The following is a 15,490-nucleotide window of genomic DNA, read 5'->3' as shown; positions in this document are numbered from 1 at the left end:
TACACTAACTAGGTACTACTAGGTACTAGTGGGGTTCGAACCCACAACGCTTGAGTCTTATCACTCTCAGAGCGATGTGCTAACAACTAGGCTAGGGAGATACAAGTTTTAACAAACAAAAAAATCTATTTATACACCACAAGAATGTTAGGTACATTATAGGAATAGTGATAAAGCTGTGTTATATAGTTATAGTGAATTATTTAGTGATAGTCGTGTTATATAGTGAAGATAGTGCTGTTATGTAGTGATAGGGATGGCGGGTGGGGGGTATTATTTGTGTTAATAATAAAAGGGCCCCAATTATGAGGTAAGTTGGAATTATGGCTAAGTGACTAAATACTAGTTGACCATAATTTTTAAAGGGGTGGACCGGTAAGCCAGCGGAAGGCCTCGGTCAGATGACCAAAAGCTCCAAGACCCGCGTCAGGAAACATTTGTCCTGTTTCCTGACGAACCTTACCTACCTACTAGTTTGTGAGTGTAGCAATGTGAATGTTTTTGTTTTGGCACAGTACATAGTTTCAGTATTGGAGTATCACAGCATTCATTGTAAGATTGACATTAATATTTCTGTTTAATAATAATAATATCTTTATTTACTACAAGTACATGTACAAGGTATACAGTCCTAGCTGACAACAATGACATACTACTATATAGAAACTCCCTTGTTATGCTCTGCATTTCGGGCAAATTAGGTCAGTGTCCCAGGATGCGACCCACACCAGTCCACTAACACCCAGGTACCCATTTTACTGATGGGGAACATAGACAACAGGTGGAAACAAACACGTCCAATGTTTCTACTCTGGCTGGGAATCGAACCCAGACCCTCGCCGTGGGAAACGAGAGCGTAGCCACCAGAGCAAATGGGTGAGTGAGTGTGTGTGAACCACCAGGTGGTATTTGTGTGGTATTTGTGTAGTTAGTTGACGGGGTGTATCAGGGAGATAAGATGTTTTCTAACAGTAGTTTTGAAGGTGATGAATGTGTCTGCAGTTTTAGAATTTTCAGGTAGGGTGTTCCAGATTTTAGGGCCTTTGACATACAATGGAAGTTACTCTGTCCGACTTTTTTGGGTTATCCTACGTTTTTATACATACGCTACTATGTATTAGATAAGATTTCCTTCAGATTTTTAACCCCGGAGGGTTAGCCACTCAGGATAACCCAAGAAAGTCAGTGGGTCATCGAGGACTGTCTGTCTTATTTCCATTGTGGTCCTCAATCTTGTCCCCCAGGATGCCACCCACACCAGTCCACTAACACCCAGGATGCCACCCACACCAGTCCACTAACACCCAGGATGCCACCCACACCAGTCCACTGACACCCAGGATGCCACCCACACCAGTCCACTAACACCCAGGATGCCACCCACACCAGTCCACTAACACCCAGGATGCCACCCACACCAGTCCACTAACACCCAGGATGCCACTCACACCAGTCCACTAACACCCAGGATGCCACCCACACCAGTCCACTAACACCCAGGATGCGACCCACACCAGTCCACTAACACCCAGGATGCGACCCACACCAGTCCACTAACACCCAGGATGCCACCCACACCAGTCCACTAACACCCAGGATGCCACCCACACCAGTCCACTAACACCCAGGATGTGACCCACACCAGTCCACTAACACCCAGGATGCGACCCACACCAGTCCACTAACACCCAGGATGCCACCCACACCAGTCCACTAACACCCAGGATGCCACCCACACCAGTCCACTAACACCCAGGATGCCACCCACACCAGTCCACTAACACCCGGGATGTCCACTAACACCCAGAATGGCACTTACACCAGTCCACTAACATCCAGGATGCCACCCACACCAGTCCACTAACACCCAGGATGCCACCACACAAGTCCACTAACACCCAGGATGATATCCACACCAGTCCACTAACACCCAGGATGCAACCCAGAGCAGTCCACTGACTCCCAGGATGCCACAAACACCAGTCCACTAACAGTCAGGATGAAACCCACACCAGTCCACTAACACCCAGGATGCCACCCACACCAGTCCACTAACACCCAGGATGCCACCCACACCAGTCCACTAACACCCAGGATGCCACCCACACCAGTCCACTAACACCCAGGATGCCACCCACACCAGTCCACTAACACCCAGGATGCCACCCACACCAGTCCACTAACACCCAGGATGCCACCCACACCAGTCCACTAACACCCGGGATGCCACCCACACCAGTCCACTAACACCCAGGATGCCACCCACACCAGTCCACTAACACCCAGGATGCCACCCACACCAGTCCACTAACACCCAGGATGCCACCCACACCAGTCCACTAACACCCAGGATGCCACCCACACCAGTCCACTAACACCCAGGATGCCACCCACACCAGTCCACTAACACCCAGGATGCCACACACACCAGTCCACTAACACCCAGGATGCCACCCACACCAGTCCACTAACACCCAGGATGACACCCACACCAGTCCACTAACACCCAGGATGCCACCCACACCAGTCCACTAATACCCAGGATGCCACCCACACCAGTCCACTAACACCCAGGATGCCACCCACACCAGTCCACTGACACCCAGGATGCCACCCACACCAGTCCACTAACACCCAGGATGACACCCACACCAGTCCACTAACACCCAGGATGCCACCCACACCAGTCCACTAACACCCAGGATGCCACCCACACCAGTCCACTAACACCCAGGATGCCACCCACACCAGTCCACTGACACCCAGGATGCCACCCACACCAGTCCACTAACACCCAGGATGCCACCCACACCAGTCCACTAACACCCAGGATGCCACCCACACCAGTCCACTAACACCCAGGATGCCACCCACACCAGTCCACTAACACCCAGGATGCCACCCACTCCAGTCCACTAACACCCAGGATGCCACCCACACCAGTCCACTAACACCCAGGATGCCACCCACACCAGTCCACTAACACCCAGAATGCCACCAACACCAGTGCACTAACACCCAAGAGGCCAGCCACACCAGTCCACTAACACCCAGGATGCCACCCACACCAGTCCACTAACACCCAGTATGACACCCACCCCAGTCCACTAACACCCAGGATGCCACCCACACCAGTCCACTAACACCCAGGATGCCACCCACACCAGTCCACTAACACCCAGGATGCCACCCACACATAAGAACATAAGAACATAAGAACGAAGGAACACTGCAGAAGGCCTACTGGCCCATGCGAGGCAGGTCCAAGTCCCTACCGGCTTAAGCCAATGCACCCAACCTAGTCAGGTCAGGTCACATTGACTTAAGGGAGGAACACGGCAACCGACCTGTTAGCACAAGCTATCAGGTCCAACTCACACCCACCCACATCTACTCATGTATTTATCCAACCTATTTTTAAAGCTACACAACGTTCTGGCCTCTATAACGGTACTTGGGAGTTTGTTCCACTCATCCACAACTCTATTACCAAACCAGTACTTTCCTATATCCCTCCTGAATCTGAATTTTTCCAACTTAAAACCATTGCTGCGAGTCCTGTCTAGGCTAGATATTTTCAGCACACTATTTACATCCCCTTTATTTATTCCTGTCTTCCACTTATAAACCTCAATCATATCCCCCCTAATTCTACGTCTTTCTAGAGAGTGCAGTTTCAGGGCCCTTAGTCTATCCTCATAGGTTTAGATTTAGAAAGGACATAGGAAAGTATTGGTTTGGAAATAGGGTAGTTGATGAGTGGAACAGTCTACCTAGTTGGGTTATTGAGGCTAGGACTTTGGGTAGTTTCAAATCCAGGTTGGATAAGTACATGAGTGGGAGGGGTTGGATTTGAGTGGGACTTTCACGTCAGAGCTTATTTCTTGGGTGGCATTGAAAATTGGGTTGGGCAAATGTTTTGTTAGTGGGATGAATTGTAAAGGACCTGCCTAGTATGGGCCAGCAGGCCTCCTGCAGTGTTCCTCCTTTGTTATGTTAAAACTAAACACATCTGAAAAATCAGTGTTGAGGTAACCATAGTGACTTCAAAATTATAAAAGGATATCCCATGCTCTCGTTTTCTTATTGCTTCTCTATACAGTAGCTTTAAAAACATCTCTTCAACTTACTGTGATACTTAACCCTTTCAGGGTCCCCAGGCCCTCTCCCAGACTTATTCTCAGGGTCGCCCAAATTAAAAAAAAATATATGTTATGAAAAGATAGAGAAGGAGGGGTGTTAATGTTGCAGTTTAAAAAACTGTAGTGTAAAGCACCCTTCTGGCAAGACAGTGATGGAGTGAATGATGGTGAAAGTTTTTCTTTTTCGGGTCACCCTGCCTTGGTGGGAATCGGCCAGTGTGATAATAAAAAAAAAGAGAATCTTTTCCTGAAATTTGATGGAAAAGATTCTCTTATCTTTTCATAATATTTTTTTTTTTTAATTTGGGCGACCCTGAGAATAAGTCTGAAATTTGATGGAAAACTTACGGAATTATGCTCTCGCAAAGTTAGCGGTCTTGACGATGTTTATGCATCGGCAATTTTGCCCAGTTTGAGCCCTATTTTCAGCCAATTCCAGTGTACTAGTCGACAAAAATCATAACTATTTTGCTAGAACTCCATTTTTTCTATCGAATGAGCACAAGAAACCACCTATTTAAACTATCCAATACAGTGGTCAGAATTTAGCAATTTTGCCAATTTCACACAAATTTCAAAAGATGACAATTTCCAAATAGGGTCCAGAATAAACAAGAAAGACATTCCTGGCACTAAAATAACATTTCCTCTGTTCATTAGTCACGTCCCCACGCCTCTCTTACATTCTTTTGCTTTCCACTTTGAATTTTTATTCTCACAAAAAATAGAAGATTTACTGTTTTGTAGAAATGGTATAAATAATATCGGAACACTTGTGAAAGAATATTAGACTCGCCAGTAGACGTGTATTGGACGCTTAGCATGATTTGTTTACGTTTGAACTTTGATAAAAATCAAACATTTCTACTACTTTGAGCTCAATTTCAAGGTACTTTTCTTTGTAAAATCAGTCAAAATCATCTCAATTTCTGTAATATGTCTTCCATTCTATAAAATGAAACCAGGAAAACTAGAATACAAGAATAAATACCATACGAAAATACAGTGCAAAGTCGCTGTTTTAATCCAAAAACACGTTTTTTTTTTTATTACACAGTGTGCCGCAGGATTTTTTTTATACTGCGCACACTGCCCACATAGACCCATTCTTTCATATGTAGGCCTACCAGCTTTCTCTCACTAGATTTGAGGGCGCTAGAATTTAGGCGTACTAGTACGTCAAAAACCCTGGTGCGTAAGCCGTACTAGTACGTCAAAAACCCCGAAAGGGTTAAGCAACAGTCATAAACAATTACTAATGTCAGGTATTTCTGCTGCTAATGTATTATAATCATTAGTAGTATACTAAGTATGGTAGTTTGTACATTGTTTTTGTCTGCCCAAAATGCTTTGCATAAAGGGGGTTTCATTAAAATGTACAAAAGATGTAAACCTAGACCTGACTGGATACCCTGTACGTATTTCTTGAACACGCACATGTGTAGAGCTGTGTTAAAAATACCTAAGATAAACTGCTGCTTTCATTTCATGTATTAGAATAAGGCACAGGATAAACTGTCTCAAGCTGGCTACCATCCAAGTTTTGCACACTCAAAAAGACCACTTGCCAACATTCTAGAACAGTGTCCCACAAAATTACTAGTGTAGATACTGTACTCAGATTCTCTGACCATATGTTGCATCTGCTTCCCTTGCACACAGTCTGGTCTACAGCTCTAAGTCACCCAATGTTCCTCTTAGACCCTGACTGTTGGCCTTCATGAGTACTTACTTCATATAACCTGATAAAGCTCAGTGAAACATTTAATGAAGGCTTGTTTTGTCTAATCCAAACAAGTTTAGTGCTTTTTTTTTTTTTTTTTTTTAAGTGTTTTATACCATGTTTACCAGCCAGAATGACTGAATTTTATTACAGGTTGACATGTACATATTTAGAGGATTTTATTTTTTATTTTTAAATGAGACAACATAAGCAAGTATTATTTTATTGCTGTAGATTTTTTTATACAAAAATATAACAGTATATACAATATCTACACTTGTGTGTGCACAAGAAGTCACATATACAATACACTAGTTTGGATATACATTTATCCCCCCCCCCATAAAATTAAACCCAGAGCTATTTTATGTTTTAAGATAAAATTGTGATTCTTAAGAGTATTACATTCAAAGCACAATGACAACCATTCCCCTCCCCCAATGTAGTTTGTAAAACATGCCATAAAGTTTATACTGAATCATGCTGATTTGAGGGATTCTTGATCCAAGATCAAGATCAATCATAATTTCATAATTGCCTAATTCACCAAGCCTTGTAGGATCCCTGTTTTGGCCTATGCCAAACCTTGCTTATATTTATTAATTTCAGTGAATCCCTTGGCCTGGACCAGAAGGCCTACATCAGTACAGCATTTAGCTTTAACTTGACATCTTACCTTATATATTCTGACTTCCTTCCTGTTGCACATTTTAACAAAGACTTCAGCTAGGAGTTAAAATATGACTAATTTCATTTTCATGGCTGTTTTTCTAATCTGCATGAAGGACAGCGTTCATCACATTATAATTTGTTATATAACGTACAGTGGACTCTCAATTATCGGCCGTAATCCGTTCCAGAAGGTCGGCCGATAACCGAAATGGTCGAAAACCGAATTAATATTTCCCATAAGAATTAATGGAAATACAATTAATCCGTTCCAGACAAAAATATTCAATTTTTTTTTTTTTTTACAATTATGTAAGTTTTACATACCTTTATTGAAGGATAATACTGGCTTCTGGAAGATAGGGAAGAGGAAAGAGGGAAGAGTTAGTGTTTGGAAGGGGAATCTACCTCTATAAAGACTTTAGGTAGCAAAGCCTTCTCTGGGGTTACTTCCCTTCTTTGCCTTTTAATGCCACTAGGACCAGCTTGAGTCACTGGACCTCTGTCTCACAACAAATCTGTCCATAGAGGTCTGTTTCTGGCATCTCTCTAAGATTTCCCTAAAGTGGGACAGGGTTTTGTCACTGAACATATTGCAGATATGGCTTGTTTCAGCTTGGTGTGTCTACAAAAGTGGGACAGGGTTTTGTCACTGAACATATTGCAGATATGGCTTGTTTCAGCTTGGTGTGTCTACAAAAGCTTGCACCCTGGTCCACATTGCACACACCTCTTTAATCTGTCATTTACTGCTACAGTACATTCATTATTAACCTTAAAATATTTGTAGTCTTAATGTAGGGCAAAAGGTGAGTAGTATTTATTTGTAGGAAGTCAGTGTAGGTAGCAGTAAATGTAGGTACAGTACATGTATGTGGGGCCCCCCTTCCCCCAGGCTACACTACACAACTATATTACAATACACAGCCATATTATTACCATGTTCACTGAGCTTAATCATCTCTAACAACTACCTTTAGATGCCATCATAAACAAAGGGAGAAGTAATGAATAATTCATGCCAAGAATTTTAAACAAATGCATATGAAGGGCGGTTACTGCACCAGTCGCCAGATTCAGTTTTCTCTAGCGCTGCATCGGAGAAAACGTAATGTTTACTCTCCATCCCACTCTCCACTCGATAACATATAAACATTGCATGTTTATATGCTACATATGTAACTTGTTTAAGAACATAAGAACGAAGGAACACTGCAGAAGGCCTACTGGCCCATGCGAGGCAGGTCCAAGTCTGCTACCGGCTTAAGCCAATGCACCCAACCTAGTCAGGTCAGGTCACATTGACTTAAGGGTAGCAACAGTAAACGGTAGCAACGGTAGCGGTAGCAACAGTAAACGGAAAAGGAAGATGGTGTACTACAAGTATGGTGACAATGGGTAAGTGAGGAGAGAAAGTGAACAAACTAAACAAAAGGACAGTTAGTCTTATATAATTTTGAAAATATCATAGATGGATTTATGAAAATGTCTATATTAACGTAAAATAAGACATTTAATGTGGCAAAGTGATTATTAATATACATTACATGTTTATATATGCTATAACGTGTTTCTTATATAATTTTGAAAAAGATACAATGGATTAATGAAAATGTCTATATTAATGTAAAATAAAAAATTTAATGTACAAGTGATTATTATTAAATATCACATATAAAATCACTCGCTACGAAAGCAAAAGACTTGGCAGACGATGCAACATCCCCCCAATGAAAAGCAGGGGTGTCACTAGCACGTTAAGAGACCATACAATAAGTGTCAGGGGCCCGAGACTGTTCAACTGCCTCCCAGCATACATAAGGGGGATTACCAACAGACCCCTGGCAGTCTTCAAGCTGGCACTGGACAAGCACCTAAAGTCAGTTCCTGATCAGCCGGGCTGTGGCTCGTACAGTGGTTTGTGTGGAGCCAGCAGTAACAGCCTGGTTGATCAGGCTCTGATCCACCAGGAGGCCTGGTCACAGACCGGGCCACGGGGGGCGTTGACCCCTGGAACTCTCTCCAGGTATAAGCATTGCATGTTTTTATATACTATGTAACGTGTTTCTTTGGGCCCATGGTTGCTTATTTTGCAGTTGCACTCAACCACAAAAAGCAATGGATTATAGCAAAATGTTTGGATGAATGAGCAGAAGCTTCCTCACTCGCCCAGAGCCAGTCAAACTGACTTGCAAGTGGCCCCAGCCGGCGGATGGACGCCTCCCAAATGGCTGATAAATGAATTAATGGCCGATAACTGAACCGCCCGATAACCAGGGGTCCACTGTATATATAAATAATACGTGGTAAAGCATGTCCTACATGTATATAGGAAAACAGCTATGGAAATTAGAATATTTCAGCTTCCAGCTGGGGTGCTCGGTAGAATGTACAATAGAGCAAGAGAGCAACACGTGCAAGTTTTGGAATATCACATGACAAAACAAAAACCTTTATTATAAACTGTTTGATTATGATTTGCATCAAGTATTGCCATCAGTTAAAATGCAAAATTAAATCTTTTAAGTGTGAGGCATCAGAGCTACAAGTAAAATTTTTACTGTTAGAAATGTATTAAATTGCCTAAATTCCTTATTTATGATAATGTCAGAAGTACTTTATCCAACCACTATAACAGCTAGTTATGATGTACATTATACTTGGCCCAAAAGATAAATAAAAAAAAAATTAAATTGCAACATATTTGCTCTGATAAGCATATTTCTATTCATCACAATATCTAAAAGGACTAACAAGATAATCTATACAGATTAACTAATAAAAATGCACTTTCTCTATACAGTTCAATAAGTTATATGTCACTAAGTCAGCTGGAAGCCACAGTTGAAGCCCTTCTGCTTCCTTTCTTGGTGGTTGATTGGCACGCCCACGTCAAGGACTGGAAGGGAGAGAATTGGTACAAACCAGAATGGCTTCATGTACTAGTGATTTATCAGTTATGTTAAGTGGACACATTAATATTCCACCATGGAAGACTGACTCAAGAAAGAGGAAACACTTGCCATCATTTATCTTGCTAGGAGTGTAATGACATCACAATTCAGATAACCCTCTGAACTGTAATATCCTCACCCTTCAGAGTACAGGCACTGTCCTTCCCACCACTAGGACTGATTTGGTTAACCAAAATTTCACTTCCTAGACGTTACCTTGCTCACACTCCAGCAGCACATACATTAAAAATCACTTTTTCTCCATTCACTAATTTAACCTGTCACACCAGCCTCCTGGATATTCAAGCTCCACAATGAAACCACCATCACTTATTGTCTTACCCATTTGCCATCCTCATTCTTACTCATCACACTCCATCTATTATCCTTCATCACGTGTCCTCTTATCTACTTGTTATGTTCACCGACTATTGATCATGCCTCATCACTTGCCTAATATCATCTGGTGGGAAGATGGTGTGGACAGATGGTGTTTGCGAGTATGTTGGTGTAAATGGCATTGATTTCTCCCTCTACGTGGTACATCATCTCCCCATTGCCCTCACGCCTCGACACCACCTGAAACTCCAATCTGTTTTAACCTTCAGTCACCTGATATAGCTCAGTTATAAAACCTTATTTTACCTAATACTACCCACATTCATCTGATATGGCTAACCCACCTGATGCTGCTACTTAAATAAAATTCTGAGATTTGCAAGTAATGAAAATTAAGTAAGATGATCAAACAAGAAATATATTATGGAAGGCAAGATACTGCAGAAACCATGAAAGGAGCAAAATCTGGGAGCAAGCATAGCATCAGAACTCCCTTTGATTGGTAAAGGTCTCTTATGTAAGGAATGAAAGATACCCTCCCCTTCCTTGGACTAAATTTGATTACTTCCCATGCATGACTGCTACATCTGTATGATCCTTATGGGTTTTGCACTTAGTTATGATTATAATAACCTCTACAGGTTTTGCACTTCTTCATTAATAATAATAAAATAATCAGTAAGTACCTAGCAATCATAAGCCTCTGCAGTACCTGCAAAACTAGCTAACCTACAAATTGTATTCATCCTAGCATATACAATGTCAGCAGAGTCCATGTTTGATCAAGCATAGCAAAACAAAGATTCTAAGGAACTACTTGTCCTCCCCTTCAATGGCTCAAAACCCCAGGCACTATGATCCCCTGCTGGTTAAGCACTTCACCCCTGATTAAAATTAATGAAAAAAAAAAATTGAAGACTGGTGCCAAAACTCAGAGGACTGGACTGAGAAAACACTAATTAGTGCACAGGAACAGGCGTGTACATGAAGGCCAGGGGCCAGTCAGATGGCAACTGAACCACAGGGACATTAAGTACTTTTTTAGTTTTTGAGTAGTATGTGGTATACACTAGATCAGTAGTTTCCAATCTAAGAGGTGGGGACCATGATGCTATGCTGCATACATTTCCCCCTCGGTCAATGTTTGAAAAACTTGAAGCCAGCCAATGGTATGGCAATGGCATGACTACCTTCTAATATATCTCACTCTCTGCTGACCTGGATCCTTCAAGGAATTGGAGATAACCTCTCATTTGAAATAAACGTGATCATCTCTTATTTCCCCTTTAATCCACTCTCTCATTGCCTTTTTGACAGCAACTGATTTACGAAACAAACTCTGATGATGATGTCTCTGGCACTCTTAGCCCTTTCCACCTTAATCTCTAGCTACTCTCTACCCCTGCACTATCCACTGCCCCGCAACACTTCATAACCTAATAATCATCCCTTTCCCTCTTACTACCCATTACCCCTGCATCCTTCCCTGCCCTGCTGTACTGTATAACCCTTGTGGTTTAGTGCCTCTTTCTGATTATAATAATAACCTATTTCCCAGGTGCTGTATGACCCTTACAGATCTAGCAGTTTCCCATGAATATAATGATAAAGAACTAGACTATTTGGCACCTCAATGAGTTGCTTTTAAATAAACTAATTACGTACTATGGTTTCATGGCTATTCAGTGCTGCATGACCCTTGTCGGTTTAGCCCTTTATTTGATTATAATAATAAGAATCATGGCTGTTCAAACCCCCCACTGTTTCCTACATCCTCCACTCTCAGCAGTACCTGTAACTCACCTGGTGAAAATGGCAGGCACACTTTCCCTGGAGAAAGTGTCTATAGCGGGCTGCAGTCATGTTGAAAGTGTCGACGACCTGGTAGCCGCGGTGGTGAGCATATGATGCCAGGTTCATAGAGTGCTCCAGGAGGCGAGAGTGGTCACGCTGGTGAGGAAAGGTCTCAAGAGAAAAGAGGCTCTTACAATGCTGGGTGTTAAAAATGTAAATAATTTAATCAACATAATGTCTTAAGAACAGGGTTAATTTCCTGAGTCATGGGCGAGGGGCTCTTGATTCAAGAAATTGTACTCGTCTTCCCAGTCCTTGCTACAAACCTGATTACCTCCCATTCCCCATGTGCTGCATCATACCTACAGGTTTACCACTTACCCTTGAATATACAGTAACAATCACCAGGGCCAGTACACACATGTATAATTATCAGAAAACCTGTAAATGCCCCTAATCTCCCTGGAGAGTTGATACTTACCAGGGACACAGTGTGAACACCTGGAGCAGCAATGTGGAAGCCAGCTCCTAGGGTCTTCAGGATCACTGTAGCTCCCTGGAGACCTTCCCTGTAGGCCAAAATGTACTTTTTAGTGAATCACGATTCATACTTGCTAAGATTTAATGACTTGCATCAGTGATAACTTCCTAACTCATCCCTCAATGCCTTACAGAGGCATGCATCTGGTTCCCTTATATTTACTGACCACCTATCGTACCACTGCCTTGTCGGGCTGACTGACCCACAATCTACTTTCCCTAACTGACATCTATTACTGTATTCAGAAACTGAAAGATACCCTTCTGACAAAGTTCACGTTAATGAAGTTAATTTCAAAAGAGAAAAAAAAGCAAGAAGTAGCAAACTTAGTTCAGAACTAGAACCAAGTACGCTATTTTGTATCATTATTATAATCAAGGGGGAAGCGCTAAACCTGTAGGATTATACAGCACATTATTTTATATATTACTGAAATGTACTAAGTATGTGCTGCCTAACCTTGCCAACGATAACCACTGCAACTTGACCTACTTATAAAATATAAGGGGACTTAATTAATCTTAAACATGTTTGGCAGTTTGGAGGGATATGTTGTGTATCTTTATATGTGTATGCTTCTAAACTGTTGTGTTCTGAGCACCTCTGCAAAAACAGTGATAGTGTGTGAGTGTGGTGAAAGTGTTGAATGATGAAAGTATTTTCTTTTTGGGGATTTTCTTTCTTTTTTGGGTCACCCTGCCTCGGTGGGAGACGGCCGACTTCTTGAAAAAAAAAAAGTTTAACTCTATTATTTGATAAAATAATGAAGTAATTCAATTTAACAAGAGATGGAATACTGCAGTACTTTTACTATACCAGTAAATTGAATTTTTTTTTAACAAGTCGGCCGTCTCCCACCGAGGCAGGGTGACCCGAAAAGAAAGAAAATCCCCAAAAAGAAAATACTTTCATCATTCAACACTTTCACCTCATTCACACATAATCACTGTTTTTGCAGAGGTGCTCAGAATACAACAGTTTAGAAGCATATACGTATAAAGATACACCATATATCCCTCCAAACTGTCAATATCTCAAACCCCTCCTTTAGAGTGCAGGCATTGTACTTCCCATTTCCAGGACTCAAGTCCGACTATTAAAAATAACCGGTTTCCCTGAATCCCTTCACTAAATATTACCCTGTTCACACTCCAACAGATCGTCAGGTCCCAAATACCATTTGTCTCCATTCACTCCTATCGAACACGCTCATGCACGCCTGCTGGAAGTCCAAGCCCCTCGCCCACAAAACCTCCCTTACCCCTTTCTTCCAACCTTTTCGAGGATGATCCCTACCCCGCCTTCCTTTCCCTATAGATTTATACGCTCTCCATGTCATTCTACTTTGATCCATTCTCTCAATGACCAGACCACCTCAACAACCCCTCTTCAGCCCTCTGACTAATACTTTTATTAACTCCACACCTTCTCCTAATTTCTACACTCCGAATTTTCTGCATAATATTTACACCACACATTGCCCTTAGACAGGACATCTCCACTGCCTCCAACCGCTTCCTCGCTGCTGCATTCACAACCCAAACTTCACACCCATATAAGAGTGTTGGTACTACTATACTTTCATGCATTCCCTTCTTTGCCTCCATAGATAATGTTTTTTGTCTCCACATATACCTCAATGCACCACTCGCCTTTTTTCCCTCATCAATTCTATGATTAGCCTCATCCTTCACAAATCCATCCACCGACACATCAACTCCCAAGTATCTGAAAACATTCACTTCTTCCATACTCCTCCCCAATTTAATATCCAATTTTTCTTTATCTAAATCTCATCACCTTACTCTTTTCTATGTTCACTTTCAACTTTCTACCTTTACACACACTCCCAAACTCATCCACTAACCTTTGCAATTTTTCTTTTGAATCTCCCATAAGCACAGTATCATCAGCAAAAAGTAACTGTGTCAATTCCCATTTTGTATTTAATTCCCCATTATTTAATCCTGAGGGCAATGTGTGGTGTGAATATAATGCAGAGAATTCGTAGTTTGGAAGTTAGGAGGAGGTGCGGGATTACCAAAACTGTTGTCCAGAGGGCTGAGGAAGGGTTGTTGAGGTGGTTCGGACATGTAGAGAGAATGGAGCGAAACAAAATGACTTCAAGAGTGTATCAGTCTGTAGTGGAAGGAAGGCGGGGTAGGGGTCGGCCTAGGAAGGGTTGGAGGGAGGGGGTAAAGGAGGTTTTGTGTGCGAGGGGCTTGGACTTCCAGCAGGCATGCGTGAGCGTGTTTGATAGGAGTGAATGGAGACAAATGGTTTTTAATACTTGACGTGCTGTTGGAGTGTGAGCAAAGTAACATTTATGAAGGGATTCAGGGAAACCGGCAGGCCGGACTTGAGTCCTGGAGATGGGAAGTACAGTGCCTGCACTCTGAAGGAGGGGTGTTAATGTTGCAGTTTGAAAACTGTAGTGTAAAGCACCCTTCTGGCAAGACAGTGATGGAGTGAATGATGGTGAAAGTTTTTCTTTTTCGGGCCACCCTGCCTTGGTGGGAATCGGCCGGTGTGATAATAAATAAAAAAATAATTTAATCCTACCCTTCTGAACACCCTAGCATTTACTTCTTTTACAACCCCATCTATAAATACATTAAACAACCATGGTGACATTACACATCCCTGTCTAAGACCTACTTTTACCGGGAAGTAGTCTCCCTCTCTTCTACACACCCTAACCTGAGCCTCACTATCCTCATAAAAACTTTTTACAGCATTTAGTAACTTACTACCTATTCCATATACTTGCAACATCTGCCACATTGCTCCCCTATCCACTATCATATGCCTTTTCTAAATCCATAAATGCAATAAAAACTTCCCAACCTTTATCTAAATACTGTTCACATAATATTAATATCAAATGTTATAAGGTAATTTTACCATCCCACTTAGGTATTACCATAGTATATTTGGCCAAAGCTACAACAAAAGTTATTGCAAGTAAATGTGACAGTACTATATGACCCTAATGGGTTAAGCACTTGGTTTTGATAATAATAATGCAAGTAAATGTGAAATGCAGTGAGCAACTGGATCACACTTCTTGATGTCATCACATTGCTCATGACAATGCTCTCCCTTATCTCCAAGTTTTTAATCAAACTTAACTGATTCCTTGCTTAATCTTAGTTACACTTTCAATACCCCTCAAGGAAGGTTCCTTGACGCTGGTGAGGGGTTCTTGATCTAGGGAATTGGATCTGTGTTACAGTTTCCTGAATTAAGCCAGAATACCTTCCATCCCCATCCCCCCCCCATGGGTTTAGCACTTCCCCATGATTATAATAATACTCTTTCAAAATGA

At 42.0% G+C, this 15,490-nt stretch overlaps 1 protein-coding gene across 3 annotated transcripts; it reads right to left on the bottom strand.

The window, feature by feature from the left end:
* Positions 1 to 7,170: 7,170 nt before the first annotated feature.
* Positions 7,171 to 12,190, bottom strand: LOC138852258 (cadherin-like and PC-esterase domain-containing protein 1; the record flags this gene model as incomplete). 3 transcript variants are annotated; one of them, XR_011391617.1, is given in 4 exon segments in its annotated part: positions 7,171 to 9,433; positions 9,942 to 10,080; positions 11,631 to 11,777; positions 12,103 to 12,190. XR_011391617.1 is itself a non-coding variant. In XM_070082007.1 (4 exon segments), coding segments are annotated over 3 exon segments (355 nt in total), but the record flags the coding sequence as incomplete, so codon positions are not given.
* Between the last annotated feature and the right edge of the window lie 3,300 nt (positions 12,191 to 15,490).

Source organism: Cherax quadricarinatus, unplaced genomic scaffold (genome assembly GCF_038502225.1).
Source record: "Cherax quadricarinatus isolate ZL_2023a unplaced genomic scaffold, ASM3850222v1 Contig5910, whole genome shotgun sequence".
In the NCBI taxonomy this organism is placed as follows: domain Eukaryota; kingdom Metazoa; phylum Arthropoda; class Malacostraca; order Decapoda; family Parastacidae; genus Cherax; species Cherax quadricarinatus.
The sequence above is the reverse complement of the archived record's forward strand: the minus strand, read 5'-3'. Positions and strand labels throughout refer to the sequence as shown.